The sequence below is a fragment of the Hibiscus syriacus genome, unplaced genomic scaffold (assembly GCF_006381635.1).
Source record: "Hibiscus syriacus cultivar Baekdansim isolate YM2019G1 unplaced genomic scaffold, ASM638163v2 tig00111005_pilon, whole genome shotgun sequence".
NCBI lineage: Eukaryota > Viridiplantae > Streptophyta > Magnoliopsida > Malvales > Malvaceae > Hibiscus > Hibiscus syriacus.
In genome coordinates this window covers 93825-111482 of record NW_024062949.1, presented here as the reverse complement: position 1 = coordinate 111482, position 17658 = coordinate 93825, and the positions used below count along the sequence as shown (strand labels likewise).

Here is a 17658-nt window from a genome sequence, read left to right as displayed (position 1 = left end):
GAGTTGTGATTTTAGGTTTTAGGTTATGAGTTGCGATTACAGGATATACTGTGGACAGTTCAGTGTTCCAATATATTAATATTCGTGTTTGGAATTTAAAAATAAAATACTTGGCCAGGATACTAATGGCGTTTTGAAAATCGCATTGCGATTATGTATTATCGCGTTGCGAAAGTCAGTATCGCGTTGCGAAAGTCAGTATCGCGTTGCGAAAGTAAGTATCTCGTTGCGATTTTTTATTATCGCATTGCGATAGTCAGTATCGCATTGCGATTTTCCCAATTCGCGTTGTGATTTACTTATTCGCATTGCGATTTTCCCAATTCGCGTTGCGATTTACTTATTCGCATTGCGAATTGGGAAAATCGCAACGATACTGTAGACCATCGCAACGCGATTTTCAACTATCGCATTGCGAAAATGCAACGCGAATTTGCGATAATGGAGATCGCGTTACGAATTAGCGATCGCATTACGATTTTGTTGGTCATTTTGGCAAATCCGGAAAAAGTTGGTTAAAATTGTATATTATATGAGATTTTTGGTCACTGAGGTTATTTTCTCAATTATTATTGCATGATCATGATACTCATAATTATCGTAATAATGTTTATTACGTTTATAATCAAACGCAACATGATCGAAAACATGATTGCAACTAAAAATACGATCGTAATGCGAATCACGTTTATTCATTCATTCATTTCGCATTGCATTTTGTTTTACTCATCATCCAACATAATATATTCGTCAGATGCAGAATTAGAAAGAAAGTGAAGCCAACGGATTCAACTGGATAACAGAGGTTTAGCTGCACAACTGACTTGAGATGCTTGATTACAACCTTATCATGTAAGCAGCGTAAGGGTTTGCATCTGGGGAAGACGATGATTTTCTGTGTTGCTCATCAACCCTATCCCCATTTCGCTCCTGTATTCTTCATTCTTCTCCATTGCTGCAATCTGCAAGTTACAGCAAAATTACATTATTTGTTTGTTCGTTTGTTTTAACGATTATTAATGAGTTGGACCGAGCATGGAGACTAGGTCTAGATATTTTGTACAAAATATACCTCTCTTTCTAGAAGTTCATTTTCCGCTGTCATAAACTTTTCCTGCGTACGAGTGGATTGACATGGATTAGAGCAAACCAAATACAAGGAAAAAGTGTACTATGCTTAGGGATGTAAATAAACCGGACTTGAACAAATAAAATTGTATTTATGTTCATTTATTTATTTTTGACAACGTTTATATTCAATTCGTTTAGTATTTGTGAATATATTCGTTTAATATTTACGAACATATTCATTTAGTACTCACGAATATGTTAATTTATATGGTTTGAGTCTATTCCATAATCAATTCTCTCTTGTTATCCTTTCTTTTTACTTTTCCATTTGTAGACAAAAGAAAAATGATAAACTACGTTAGAGGTCATTAAACTTCTTAAATTTCATAGTTTAAATCACGTAACTCAATAGTGTTCAATTTAATTCATACCTTCACCAATATTTAAAAAGTAAAATAATAAAAGAAAAAAGAGAATATGGTAAATAAGCTTATAAGCGAGTTGATGGAGGAGTAAATAAACTAGTTTTAAAACGAATTTATTCGTGAATATAAACGAATCAAACACACATCTATTCGTGTTGTTCGTTTATTAAATGAACATAAATATTTTGCTCATACTAGTTTATTTAGTTTAATGAATGAATATAAATGACCCTTATACAAACGGTTCACGAACAATACATCTAACAGTTTTTATTTACACTCCTAACTATGTTGTCTCTTTATTACGTGTGTGCTTCAATTTTTCTCTAGTTCAGGGTCTACTATCTCTTCCTTGCCATGCCTTCTAAGTTAGTTTTTTTTTATTAATCTGGATAAGTATAAAGTAGTATATGTTCAACGATAATTCTCAATCATTTTACACTTGAATGCTCACATCTCTATTGTTCCTAATGTCCGAACCCGTGACTTTAATGAATAACAACAATTTTTTTACCACCGAAGTCGCTTGGTATGTACACGTATGTTCCTCTACGTTTTCTAAGAAGAGTGATAAAATGGGAAGAAATGGTCCTACATGGTTCAAATTTTCTAACATGCTGATTCTAAACAGCTTATTTACTACAGTTAAAACATCCATTACTATTCAAAAACCTAGTAAAAACCCAACAGGGATGTTCTTCACAGTTCAGGTAAAGCCAATAGATGCATAGCTAAATTCTCAGTATAGCCACAATGGTTGCATACCTTTTCTTGGCGGAACAAAATGGTCTCCAGCATCAGCTGTGTCTGCAATAAAAACTTTATCATCTAAGAAAATGAATAGCTTTCCATATCACATGGAAGCAGCTGAAATTTTAAAAGTTTAAGTTCGTCCCTAACATAAAATCTTACGTCCGTCTCTGTTACGAAAGCGTTCTTATCTAACTAAAGATTTCACATAAATTAGTACATAAAAGTGACTTGAAGTTAATGATGTTTAGGTCTTAAGTAATCACTTTTCAGATTTATCCATTCAGTCTCTTATTCAGAAGCAAGCCTAACCTGTAAGTGACTTAGGGTATTCAAGTGGATTTCCTGGTAGGCAATCATCTTTAAGATTCTCTAAACATGCCAATTTCCTAATGTTTTAGGATTTAGATTTGGTCTCTGAGATCATAATTGTGAATGAGGACCATGGTAAGTGGTGGTAAAAGACTTCATTACTATATGGAGCTAGACTTGAGTGCTATTGTTTTTATGAAAGGCATAATGCCAAAATACCTTAACTTTCACACTAAATAGTTATTTTAGTCCATATTTTGGAACATTTTGATCCCAAGATTTCATTATAGGGTAAAAACCCATAATATTTTATTAAATAGTTACTTTAACCCTGATTTTTTAGATCATTTTGGCCTCACCGTGTCATTTTAAGGCCAAAAAACCCTATTTTAAAACGTTCATCATTTGTTGACTAATGATTTTGTCTAAAATGAAACATTTGTGGCCTAAATGCACCCACAAAAAAGAATAGGACCCAAAAGGGATTATAGTCAAAACAATAGGAGTATTTTTAGCATAATGCCTTAAAAAGTTGGTTATAAATTCAGAGCCAATGCAAGTATCAGAGGTGAAATTTCACTTGCAGAAGCGGCCAATGCAGGATCTGATTTCTTAGAACAAGATTACGTGGCTTAGCTTACACAATATATCTATCATGATATGCCATGTTTTCCTCGATGTGGGATACTAACCTTTCTAGCTCTGGTTCTGCGAAGTGCCGTAGCAAGCTGCATCTCTAGTTTTTCAAGGTCCATCAAGCTCAACTGCTCAATAGTTGGTTCTTCTACTCGACTGTCAACAGATACTACTATGTCAAACTAGTCATATATAACTTCTACTACGCTAATATTTAGGTATAGGAAAGAAAGAAGAAGTTGGTGTTAATCTTATTCAAATTAGGCTTCACAAGCCCTCGGAATTAGGGTTAATGCAGGTTTATGTCTTTGTTTGGTAGCGTCTCTTTTGTATCTTTGATCATCATTATGTGCTCTTTTTCCCTTTATAAATAAAGGGATTTTTTAGTGAGGCATATGGTGATCTTGTATGATCTTTTTTCTTCAATAAAGACGTCTCGAAATCGAATACTCACCTTTGAACCATATGAAGTAGCTCTGTAAGTGAAAGGACCTGTGGAAAAATGATTAAAGGTCAGTTAGCAAATATGGAGGAGAAACATGTTAAAAGCATAAGCAGTTCATTTGATTACTTACTGCTTCAGTATCATCTTTTGAAGCCTCAGATTCTTGTCCATGGTAGCGTTCAAGAATCTTGACCAAACTGGCAAAAATGTTTATTGCATTAGTCATGATGAGAATAAGAAGATCAGAACTATTTAGTATTTCATGAACCAAGTTTCCATCGAAAACTTGCATTACATAATGTCTTGGAAAGATGTTATAGAAGATTCAACTACATTAGAAATTTATGAGTGAAAAAATAACCAAACTGATATTAGTATACAAAGAACACGGGTAAAAGACGATATTTGGAACAGTAAAGTTTTAAGTGTAAATGATTAGACGAAAATTCAATATCATCGTTAAGTTTTTAATGACAATTCACATGACTATAGGATACATTCCAAACCCTTTTTGCACAATATACGTTTTAGGTCAACTAAGAAATCAGTTTGTTCTTCACTCTCAGCATGTCCGTGATAACCAGCTAGGTTATGAAGAAGTGCCTAGGAATGATGAGACTTTCCCATAAAATTTTGTCTAAGGGAGAGACTTTGTCTTGTGTGTGCATTGGGAGTACTTATTAAGTGAGTCGATCACGAACTGAGCAGTATTTAACTCGATTTGAAAATTATTCGATTCAAGCTTGACTCGACTTGATACTCGAGAAGTTCGATAAAATTTTGTTCGATTTGTACTTGTTTAAAAAACTCGTTCATCTTGAGTCGTTGCTCGACTCAATTCGTTGCTCGTTAAACTCATCAGAATTTTTACTTATTTTTTAAAAATACATGTAAACTCTAACAATACTATATAGAATTTAATATAAACATAAATTAACAAAGAAATTATCAAAATAGTGTGTGAAACTTACTTTTACACTATCACATACTTTGAGTTATCTCTAGGACTCCATTTGCCTTGTTGTATTTGAGTTATCTCTAAGACTCCATTTACCTTGTATTTGGTAGATTTTGAATGAGAGACGTTAGAGGTATATGACAATAAAGTTTTAGGAGATAACACAGTTGATCTTGTTGTGTTTGGTGGATTTTAATTGAAAGACTTTAGAATTACAAGGCAATAAAATTTTATGAGATGACTCAATTTATCTTGTTGTGTTCGGTAGGTTTTAATTGAGAGACTTTAGAGATATAAAACGATGAAGTTTTATGAGACTTTAGAGGTATTTTATGAGTTGATAATGTTCAATCAATGATTGAGGGATACACAGGATTTTAAGACAACTTTGTGGTACCCTAGAGGACAATCTAGAATGCATCATGCCCACCTGAAGGATAACACATTGGTAAGATACGGTTGAGATAACTATTTAATCGAAGTAGATTATGTGGAAGTACTTCATTCAAGAATTCAAAGAGTATATAAGATAGGATATATAAAGGATTTGAAGTTACCATTCATTTATCTGACTCGGGGTAATAAGTCAATATTTGGGTATAACTGAGACTTCTTTTGATTAAGCAAATACATTCCAAAGATGATTATAACTACGGGATAAAGGTTTATAAAAAGGATTTAGGGGACGTTTGGTTGGCGTCATATTGGATTACCGGGGGAATGGAATGTCATTCTCCCGTTTGGTTGGCAAACATTCACAACCCTCGGTAATCCTTTATTCCTAACAGTGGTATTTTGGGGTATATTATTGAGAATTTAATTACCTCTTTCCTTAGGTATTGTTAGATTACCGGCATTTTGGACTAAAATGCCCCTAATTTCTCCCCCAAAAAATATCATTCTTCTATCGTTGAATAATAAAAATTCTACGATGGTTAAATTACAAATTTATCATTAAATTATTTTAGATTTACAAAAAAATTCATAATTATAATTTTTATGAAGTTCAGGGGTTAATATAAAATTTTACACTTTCATTATAAACCTATTTATCTTTTCAATTTTGTAAACAAAAATTATATAAATTTTATGAATTTAAATTTTTTAAAGAAAATATATAAATTAATTATAATAAAATTATAGTAGAATTCAACTTGTTAAAAAAACAAATATATAATAAGGACAATTTTGTAAAATATACATTCCAATAATCTTTTATTCCTTTAACCAAACACTGTAATCTTACATTCCTGCTAAATGAACCAAACACAAAATACAACATTCCCAGTAATCTTATTCCTGCTAGTAATCTTACATTCCGTGAACCAAACGCACCCTTATAGTTTGTCCTAACGGTGTAAGTTCGCTGAACGGGTTATATTCTATTGAGTCGCTTGTCATTATGTATATTTTTTTCCATTTAAATTTAGCGAAGTTTCTAATGAGACATACAGTTCAAGTCTTTTGATTACTTTATAAAAGTACATGAAATTACTAAAAGAATTTTATTAAGAGATATATATGTAGTTGTCAGTCGATCCATATAAAATCTTTTCTAATTGGGCATCACAACTTAAGGTGTTAAGAAGAGTTTGAGGCATAACACTAGATAAATTAAGGAGGGTTTAAAGTATGAGGGTTCAACATAATTTTAGGTATTTTAAAAGATTTTTTTAGACTTTTAAAGAACTATGCCATCACAATCCATTCATTTATATATATATATATTGAAATTATCCGAGAAAGGTATATTGGTAGAGTTATTCAAGATTAAACTATGAAGGGGCAGGTTGTTTAATTTAGAAACAAATAAGGTTTTTAAATTGAAATAAACCATAAAATTTAAAGAATTTATAGTTAATTTCACTAATTCCAAAATGAAAGGGTTTTAAAGAGTAATTAAACCAGAAAAATTAGAGATCAAAAAACTAAAAAGATCCTAAAAGTAATTAAACAATAAAACTTTGAAAGAGACAATAACTTAAATATAACGATTTTAAAAATATTAGAAACCTACAAACAAATAAATCATCAAAGTTTGGGAAGGAAAATTGTCGCTCCCACCTACAATGTAGGTCCATCCCTTGGTAGAATGCTTGTTGTTGAAAAAAATTAAATTTTAGAAACTTTGAAGTATATTTTCAATGACAAAAAGTGGAGATACGAGTCATAAAATTATTTTTTTATATTTTATTTCACTAGACCTCTAAAACAGTATAGTATATGCCCAAAATAGTTGAGTAATGAATAAAAAATTGATGTTCTACGTAAGGTACTTGTGAATTATGTTGGGAGAATAAAAGGCTTATATCTCACATTTATAGGACACCAAGTGTGGGAAGTGTTTATATTTATGAACCAACCTAAGTGTTTTAAAATGTATAAGACAATGCGGACGACGCGAAATGTTTCTACAAGTTGAGCCCTCTAGTGGTCTGCAAAAAGGCTCGATTATAATTTGATAATCGCTATTGTTATGCATATCTTTTTTTTTTGTTGAAAAATGGTTACTTTGTATTAGAAATCACAAAGTACACCACCCCAAGGACCTCATTAAAAAACCTCTCTAATCTTAATTAGAGGAAAAAGAGTGAACCTTGAGATGGAAGAATATCCAACATGAACCCAGGAACAACAAGACCAACAACCGGGAACACACCACTCAAACAGCCCGAAACACAAACTACAACAATGTAGCTACACACTACCCCTGAATGAAACACAAAGAAGAACTACACCCATCCAAAACAACGAACAAAACCATGATACAACCTCCGAGACATAAGACATATGAGCATATGCCTATCAAAGGTTGTTATACTATGATCTGAGCCCTAACAACGTCAACCAAACAGTAAAGAAGCGAGACTACGAACAACTCTAAAACACCAGAATCCATCGAGGGCCATAGCGAAACAGCGAAAAAGATCTCTAGAAGCTCTGCCCTAACACGAACATTCTACTAACGCAGAAAACTCACCCACCATATAACACCTAGAGCACAAAGTGCTCCAAACTAAAATCACATTATCTTCCGAAACAAGAAAACAAAGTGCGTCTCTTGTTGCTATATCATGAGATACGATCTCATCCAATTTTATTACTACAGACGAGTAAATGATTTCTTATTTTGTCCTTATGCTTTGTCTGACACTTAGGTGGAGTGCTTGAATATATATATATATATATACACATATGTTTAGATAACTAATTCATGGTATACTATAGCTGTTTGTTTGATATCCAAAGTCAGCCATTCATATCTTATTTAATGAAATCTGACATTCACTTGATTAGGGTACAAAATTTGAGAAATATATTGATTTCTATGAATATTCACTTGATTGTTTTAAATGATCAAATTTTGAGATATAATGAAATCTTAAATTATTTGATTTTTTTTTTAAATGCGGGCGATTTCAATGGTCATATTTGTGATCAGAGTTTGAGATATAATAAAATTTTAATTTATTTGAAGATTTTTAAAATATGGATGGTTTCAATTATTATATTTTATTATAATAAGTGTTCTTAGTGATTCTATATTAAATAATTTATTGATAATCTTATATTGTGTGATCTAATTTTAATATTAGGTTGTCCTAGGTGTGATGTAGGGGTGTAAACGAGCCGAGTCGAGTTCGAGTATTGTTGAACTCGACTCGAAAACTCTGAAATGGACCTCGACTCGACTCGAAAACTCGCGAACTTAAAATTTTTAAACTCGAATAGAACTCGAAATCCTGAACTGAAACTCGCGAGCAGCTCGAAAAGGCTAGAAATGAAAAAAAAATTATTAAACTTAACTCAATTGAAGCCTCAAACTCGAACATAAACCTTAAATGCATGAAATCTTACTATATTTTTAAAAAAAATCAATACATAAATATTAATATTATTAATAATTTATTTTTAAAAAAAATAAAATCTTAATATATTATATTTTCGAGTTGCTCACGAGCTTTTCGAGTCGAATATCGAATAGCTCATTTCGGCTCGTTAAGAACTCAGGTCGAATTCGAGCTCGAGTATTTATTGAGCCTTGATCGAGTCGATCTCGAATAACTCACGATCTGTCTCATATCATTTACAACCTAAACTGTGATGATACTAAAATTATCTATATTGTCACACAATAAAAGTAAATCGTGTGGTTTAAGGCAATTGAATTCATAACCTATAACCACCTCAACATAGGTTTTTACCATTTAAATTAGGTTACTATTCTTAATTAAATAATGAAAAAATATATGTTAAATCGACTAAAGATAAATTATAGAGAAAATAACCTAAGTGACCAAAAATGCCTTATAATATACGATTTTAACCAACTTTTTTTGGATTTGCCAAAATGACCAACTAAATCGCAATGCGATCGATAATTCGCAACGCGATCTCCGGTATCGCAAATCAGTTTCTAGATTCGCAACGCGATTCTGACTATCGCATTGCGATTTACGTATTCACATTGCGATTTTCCTAATTCGCAATGCGAATACTTAAATCGCAACGCGATTACGTAAATCACAATGCGAATTAGGAAAATCGCAATGCGAATACGTAAATCGCAATGCGAATCTGACTATCGCAATGCGATTTACATAGCGCCATTCGTATTAACGCGTATTTTTTTTTCAAATTCCAAACACGAATATATTAATATATCGGAAACTGAACCGTCCGCAGTATATCCCGTAATCGCAACTCATAACCTAAAACCTAAAATCACAACTCATTCCCATCTCCATCTCTCACTCTCTACGGTGAAATCCGTCCCCATCTCCGAAGATTTCCGTCCCCATCTCCGGCGAAATCCCTCACAACCATTCACGGTCAGAAATCCCTCACAATCATTCAGAAATGGAAAATCAACCTCCGAGGGTTAGTTTTTTTAATTATTTTTATTTTGAAAATTTTTGCATTATTTTCGGTTTTTCATATTGAAATTGATGATAAGTTTACTGGTAATTTCAATAATAGATTAACCATTTCACTTAGATTTCTTATTAAATTCATTCGATTGCTGTCAATACTGCTAAACTGTTTAGTCTTTAACCCTGTGAAGTTAGAATAGTCTCTTGGTGGGGCGTATTATTAGGGGTCGAAGACAATGACTATTTTGATAGAGGGGTAAGTCTTATATTTTTCTTATATTTCAATTTGATTATTTTTTTTAAATTTATGTAAGTTACTAATATATGTCTTTTTTTGTAAAACAGCATATCGATGTGTGGGTGTCACGTCTTCTAATAATTAGGAAACTTAAGGAAAATAAAAGAAATACACGATATACAATTATGCCGACGTCTTTTAACGTCGTTCACTTGAAGAATCAACGAGATGAATCATTTGCGTTGGGCAATGGACAAGCTAAATTTTATCCTGCATGGTGGGAGGTCGATAAGGTTAATATTTATTTTAGATTGAGTTTAAAGGTATTCATAAATAAGTGCGCAAATGAATGAATTATTACTTACGATGCTTCTGGCGACCCCCTCAACAATTCCAAGGCATAACATTTGGCTCTCCAAGCTTGAGAATATGAGATACTAATCTTGAACCGAGCATTCATGTCAGTCATAATTTTATGTCCCCGATATACCCTACCATTCAAAAATATTAACTCAGCCAGAAAACCACCCAACACCTTTTTGTTTGCCTGTCTATGGTGAGGAAAAACTTGGGTTCTTGAACATGTATGTTTATCAATAAAAGTCCTAACTTGAAACATTTCGCAATCTTTTATCCTCTTTGCAATCATACGCCACATACAGTTTTTGTCAATCATACACCTTGTTTCGAAACGATCTTTGCTTGATTTGTTAACTTTTAGTTGATAGCCATCTTCCACACATTTCGTATGCAAAGCTATCTTCAAGTCTTCATTTGTATCAAAACAATCATCTTTCTTGATACGAATAATATTTGTATAACAATCAACTGCTATCTTTACCAACTCTTCTTCCGGTATCTGAAGTAATTCTGGCATATTCCAGTTATACTCCCGTGGGATTTTCTTCGGGGACTTTTCTTTGGGGATTTCTTCTTCTTTTTCTTCTTCAGTGTTATATGAATAACAGAATGGATGTTCAACATGTTCATTTACAGTCGTAACTTCCTCCTCATTATCATCAAAAACATCTTCCTCGGCAACGGCTGTTTCATCATCAAAATTTGGGTATTGACTAATATCAAAATCATTACACGCAAGGTCTGTTTCTTCTTCTGAAAAATCATCAAAATCCGAGTATTGACCAAGATCAAAGTCCGGGTATTGACCAAGATCAAATTTCGAATACTGACTAGTACTCACAATTTTTTTTGTTGGCTCATCATCGTCTAACTGGTCAATACGAAAACCGGAATTTGGTGCTGAAAGTTGATTGGGATTTGGATTAGGGAAAGGTTGTGGGTTTTGAGATTGTGTTTGGTATTGGAAATGTGGTGAAACAATATTTGCTTGGTGATGAAATTGTGGTGAAACCATTAAATTTTGAGCACCATAAACTGGGGTTGAAAAACTTAGTTGATTACTACCCGCTACTGACCCAACTTCACTACTTCTAGGTTCAACAACATACAATGTAACATCATCACTTGAAACACTAATGTAAGCAATGAATCGTTCAACATCTTCATTGTCGGTTAACAATAAACTTTACAATTTCTCTGATAAGATAGCATAAATCCACTTAGGGCTCTAAATTCAATTTATTTGCAACACGTAACATTAGAGTTTCATAAGTTAACTTTTTAATGACAGTTTTAGTTGAAGATTCATGGGTAAAGGCATATATTGTAAAACACCATGAACATTCTCCCATGACCCTCCAAAACACAAATCTATCCAAACATGATCAACATTAGATGATTTCATTATTGTAAATTAATTTACTAAACAAACGAGCTGCGAAACTAAAACCTGTTGCCGGATGGGGAAGGATGTCGTTGGATATAGGAACGGATGTCGCCAGAGAGAGTGATAGATTGAGATGGAATGAGTTGCGATTTAGGGATTTAGGTTATGAGTTGCTGCTGCTGCGTAGTTATATACCCAAAACATTTGTGTTGCGAAATTAAAACCTGTTGCGAATTCAGAAATCGAGTTGCGAATTTGAAATTCAGTATTGCGATAGTCAGAATCTCGTTGCGATTTATTAAATCGCAATGCGAATACGTAAATCGCAATGCGAATTAGGAAAATCGCAATGCGAATTAGGAAAATCGCAATGCGAATTAGGAAAATCGCAATGCGATTACGTAAATCGCAATGCGAATACGTAATCGCATTGCGAATACGTAATCGCATTGCGATTTACGTAATCGCATTGCGATTTTCCTAATTAGCATTGCGATTTACGTATTCGCATTGCGATTTAGGAAAATCGCAACGCGAATTTGGAAAATCGCAACGCGAATTTGGGAAATCGCAATGCGATAGTCAGAATCGCGCTGCGAATCTGGAAACTGATTTGCGATACCGGAGATCGCGTTGCGAATTATCGATCGCATTGCGATTTAATTGGTCATTTTAGCAAATCCAAAAAAAGTTGGTTAGAATCGTATATTATAAGGTATTTTTGGTCACTGAGGTTATTTTCTCTAAATTATAACCCGTAGATCACTTTATTCTCTCAGATCAGCCTTTCCCCGTGAAAAAAAAAAAGTTGCAGAACACCATCTTACCCAAGCTGTTGCCTCACCGTCGACCATCCTGCTTCGACTGTCCATGGTGTACACCGTCGCCACCATCTCCTTTGTCATCGCCCGGTGACCAAACCCCAACCTTCATCTACCCCGAATCGATCGTCGTTCATCGGAAATTGGTGTGAAATCGTTCAGGTCTCACCTCCGCAAATCTCGGCCATCGCTCATCGTATGTTGTCACCGCACGTACCAGTGGATGCACCGTTCTAGTCTGATCAAAGTCCAATGCTCTTCTCGTCGTGAATCATCGTCGTTAATCATGGAGAGTAGTTCGAAGCTTCACCGAAAACCCAAGCGCCCCCATTGTTTTTCATCGTTTCCAACCGATTCCACCATTCGTTCGTTACACGACCATCACCAACGTGATCCTCGAGCCTTCTCGAGCAAAACTCAGTAGGTCGTACCTCCTTTTTGTTTTTATAGGAATGATGATTTATTAAAATTAAGAGACGAAGAACAACTTATGAGCCTCATTAAAAACCTCTCTAATCTAATTGGAGGAAAAGAGTGCTACATAAGAACAATACAAAGAAAATACCAATATCGAAAGTCAGGCTTACAGAGACAACAAAAGCGAATAGAGACAATTCCAATGGAAAACATTGCAACAGACCGAACAAAGCAAGAACTACAACCAACTAAAGATACATATCAAATTCATCCGAAGAGGCAACGTTGACTACATCAGCTCAAACAGAGACAGCACACTTTGATGATCGTGAGAAACAATTTCAATTTCCTAAATGCCGATGGAAGCCAACAAACCTAGGGTCCTGATTGCTTTCCCTACCAGCTAAATCACTGAAAGCGACAATTCCTCATGAAATATTTGCCTGTGATCTTGATCCGTTTGTAAATCCAGATTTAGCATTGCCCCACTATGAGCAGGAAAAACATTAGAGCTTGAGGAGCCATGAAAGATGCCTGAAGAGAAACCAGCTGGAACGAATAACAGAAGGTCACTTCTAACACTTCGAACTTGAATGAGACTATTGTTGTTGATCGTTTGATTTAGCTTGTTTTCGACTTCATCTAGGTTGATTTTTGGTGAGTTATTAGATCTAGTGTAATCAGACTATTGTTGTTGATCGTTTCCACGCCATACGCACCGCCATGTGTCGTGCCTGGGCGTGGAGCTCCTCCCTCGGTCATGAACCTTTTAGAAAATCGATCTGGTCAGATTGAATCTGCTTAAACCGGTCAAAACTGGGTCAATCTGAATCGATCGAACCGACCAAACTAACAACCGAATCGTTAACCCTTGAATTGTTGACTTTAACCAGAGCCGTTGACTTTAACCCAGACCAATTGACTTTGATTTGGACCGTTGACCTTGACCATTGACCGTCGACTTTGATAAAAAAATTGTCTTTCTCCGAAAAGTTATATTTTGGGTTTTTTCGACGTCTTGAGTTTGAATTTAAAATTAGTTTTACCAAATTCTAACATGAAAAACTACAAAATAAACCTTAAACCTGAACATGAATGTTTATTTAAATAGTTTATTTGAGCGCTTGTAAAGTTGGATTGAGAATTGATTTATGCTATTGATTATGAAGGTACTCGTGATTCTCTCGATCGTACGTCTATCTGATACAACTATACTTGATTCGGTCGTCGTGTGAGCCTGTGATTACCCGTATAGTTTTGCAACCCTTATAAATACTCCATTTAGATTGTTATTCACATGATAACTCTATTCTGATATGACTTATGTGTACTATTGTTTAATGTCGTTAGGCCGGTGTTCAGTAAATCTTTCGAATTGACCCTTTTTGCTAGATGTGTTCCTTGTGTGCTATATAATTGTTTTAAATATCCGATTGTATTATCTTATTTGAAATATAATTGTTTTATCTGATTTGACTTTCGAATGATTATCTTCTTGAAAGTATGATTCTTGATTTACTTATTCTTGATTTTTTATTTACTGATTTTAAATCATATTGCTTGATACCTATTCTCTATTACTGATTTTTTGAAAAATTAAATATGTCTGATGTATGATTTTCTAATCCTATTGGTACTACTTAAAAGTTGTTTTATTAGGTACTCTCTAGGATGTGATACAGAGTGTTTGATGTATGATTGTCTAATGTATGGTTTTTTGATCATATTGATACTACTTTAAAGAATGATTATCAAGTTGATAATTTTTTATGGACTTAAGGTGAACCTTTGGTAGGTTCTTATGCTAATGGCCTTAGGGTAAACCTTATGGATCTTAAAACACTCCTTTAGGATGACTCTCTTATGGATTATCCCTTAAGTTGGCTCCTACGCTCAATGAGCCTAAGATAAGTCTTTATGGATGTAGTTTTGGAGAACTGCATATCGGTGTATGGTTTGAAGGTAGTTGTGTTTTAAATAAAAACTTTACTGTCACTTATATAATATGATATTGAACTGATTTTAGAACTTATTCGTATGTTTTATTATGTATTTTTGGAACACATTGAGTTCCCTAGCTCACTACCCAACTTCCTATTTCAGATACTTTTGTATAAGCAATCCGAACTTTACACTTGGAGGATCGACCATTTCATACAGTAACTTTTGTTGAAATGTTTTCATCTTCCAGATTACCTTTATTTTGGTGGCATATGCATATATTTTGAGATACATGTCTCATAACGCACATTACTTTTATTATTGACGTATGAATTATTTTAATATTGGTTATTTGATATTTTGTTTTAGTCATGATCTTTTATATTTTATATTACTCGATTTGATTTTATTATTATTAAGTTTTAGAGATGTTTGAAAATTTTCTTGTAATCCATTAGATCTAGTCGTAACATATAGACAAGGTCTAGGGAGTTACAACACCAAGCGACCTCGATAATTAAAAGGATGATTATTATCTCTAGAAGTCTCATATTCGAGCACTAATAATAATAGTGCATTTGAGCGTTCACTATTAAATGGTTGAGTCTTTAGAATCAATATTACTACTTGTAACCGCCCTAAAATAATAAGAAAAATATCTTATATTGTGTGGTCCAATATTAATAGTAGGTATAAGAAAAATATCTTATATTGTGTGGTCCAATATTAATAGTAGGTTATCTTAGGTGTGATGATACTCTATTCAACCTTAGTAGTGTAAATTAAGTATTGAGCACATTATATTATATATAGTTTTAATGATGATACTATATGCGATTTTATTGAAATTTATGATTTAAATATTCAATAATTGATGTATGGTGATGTTTACAATTGAATAGTGATATATTTAATAAATAAGTAAACATAAATATTCTTGATATGATTAATATTAATATAGATATGATGCAAAGTGAGAATAATGAATGCTTAATTGAATTGTGAATTATTATGCGTATGTTTTTCTCGATGATGATATGCTAGAATATTTACCTTAGGGTATATTTATCAATTGTTTGCTTCTAGTTGTGATTAACCTGGTTAAGTTTATCTACTTCATGTATATAGTAGATTAGTCGTTCAAAATATGTTATGTGAAGTATATAGTTTAAAATTTTGTGTGTATCATTTTAAATTTTATGATTAATTCAAGGCATCAATATATTCAGAGGATTTTTAACGTCGAAATATCATAATACTATATCTTATTTCATCAAGGGTATACACATCCATAAGATCCTTTTTTATATATTGGCTTATAAACTTTGACATACTTGTAAGCAGGGTTTTAAAAAACGGTCTGCGACCGCAATTTCGACAGCGATATAGCGGTTTCGTCGCCGTCTGAGTTACCCTCGACGGCCGCACCGCGACGACCGCAATAGCTCCAGTGATGGATAAATCCGAAATAACCGAAAACGCGACCGCGATTTGAAACTCTACTTGTAAGTTGTAATAATATGTTTTGACTATTTGGTTATTTTGTTGAACATATATGTGTTGAAGCTCCATATTTGTATTTCAAATGTTTTACCAAATTATGTCATGGATGCTGTTTAAATTGGAAAAGTGGTTTTGGACTTTAATGTGAAAAATTTTATGGGTAAGTTATTGGATCGTTTTGAGGGACCAAATACAACACTATAAGTTCACTGTATTTACAGATTAGGTTTAGGGTGTTATAAAGATTACCGTTATTTATAAATAATGTAAGGTCACCACGAGATCTTTTCTGTCGCGTCCATTCATCGTGTAAGTGTAATCAAGATGTTTCAGACTTATAATGATCGAGACTTAGGTGGTGTTTATTTTTGCAGAGGTAAAAGGTCTGCAGTCTGCGGACCACATCTGCAGTAGAAGAGGTAGACCAAAGTCTGCAAAAAAAATATTGTTTGGTTTTTAACGTCTACAAACTGTTAAAATAAATTGAAATATAAAAAAACTGATTTTTTAAACTATATTCAAATAATCATTTTTGCTATTAATTTTTTAAAAATTATAAAATGTCATTAAATTTAATGAATTATTACAAAATATTCACTATAATATTGTAATAAATTATAAAAATTTGATAATATAATAATTATTTTATAGTATTTAGATAAATTTATTAATAATTTTATAATCTTTTAATAAATTTAACAAGTATTTTATAATTGTTTAAACTTTATTGACGAAAATGATCATTTATATATAACTCAATAATATTTAATATATTTTATTTGAAAAAATATATTAAATAAATATTATATAAATTTTATTATTATAAATTATTACATCTACAGACTATCAGATTTTGATTTTAATATTATATATCATTTTAAAAATTATTATTAAATCAATCGATAATGAAATCAATTTAATTTTAATTCAATCTGTTTGTTTCAATTTAAGTAATTGTTAAAAAATTATATTTTAATTCTCAATTATTATCGATTCACAAATATATCAATACTCGATTTTATAATATCTTTTAAATCATCTTAATTTATTCGAGTGGTACAGTCCAATTCTAGTAACGTCAAAAAATATGTATAATATATACTCCATATAATATACATCAATTAGTATTTTCTATATAGAAAAATTATATTATTTATTTATTTATTTATTTTGAATAAGAGACTTTCGTACTTTACCAGAATTAAATGATAAGAATCAGATTTTTCAATAATGTGAATATTTTTTTATGAAAACATTTATTTTGTCTTTTAATGCTAATAATTGTATGTCCCAATGATTTTCTAAGTTTTTATATAAAAAAAAGTTTACTAAGTTTAATTGTATAATATTTTTTACTAAGTTTAATATATTTTTTTCAAATAAAGTATATTAAATATCGTTGAGTTATATACAAATGATCATTTTCGTCAATAAAATTTAAAAAAATTATAAAATACTTATTAAATTTATTAAAATATTATAAAATTATTAATAAATTTATCTAAATACTATAAAATAAT

General features: G+C 32.2%; 1 protein-coding gene across 1 annotated transcript in view; it reads right to left on the bottom strand.

Moving 5' to 3' along the window:
* Window positions 1–665: 665 nt before the first annotated feature.
* The window catches only part of LOC120149493 (protein MADS AFFECTING FLOWERING 5-like), a 26161-nt gene continuing 9168 nt past the window's right edge, over window positions 666–17658 (bottom strand). Inside the window, exons 3-8 of the mRNA XM_039162266.1 lie at window positions 3770–3836; window positions 3649–3686; window positions 3251–3350; window positions 2262–2303; window positions 1073–1114; window positions 666–962 (exon numbers count right to left, since the gene is read on the bottom strand). Coding sequence (XP_039018197.1) covers window positions 849–962; window positions 1073–1114; window positions 2262–2303; window positions 3251–3350; window positions 3649–3686; window positions 3770–3836 — 403 coding nt within the window. The 3' untranslated portion in view covers window positions 666–848. The remainder of the gene's footprint in view (window positions 963–1072; window positions 1115–2261; window positions 2304–3250; window positions 3351–3648; window positions 3687–3769; window positions 3837–17658) is intronic.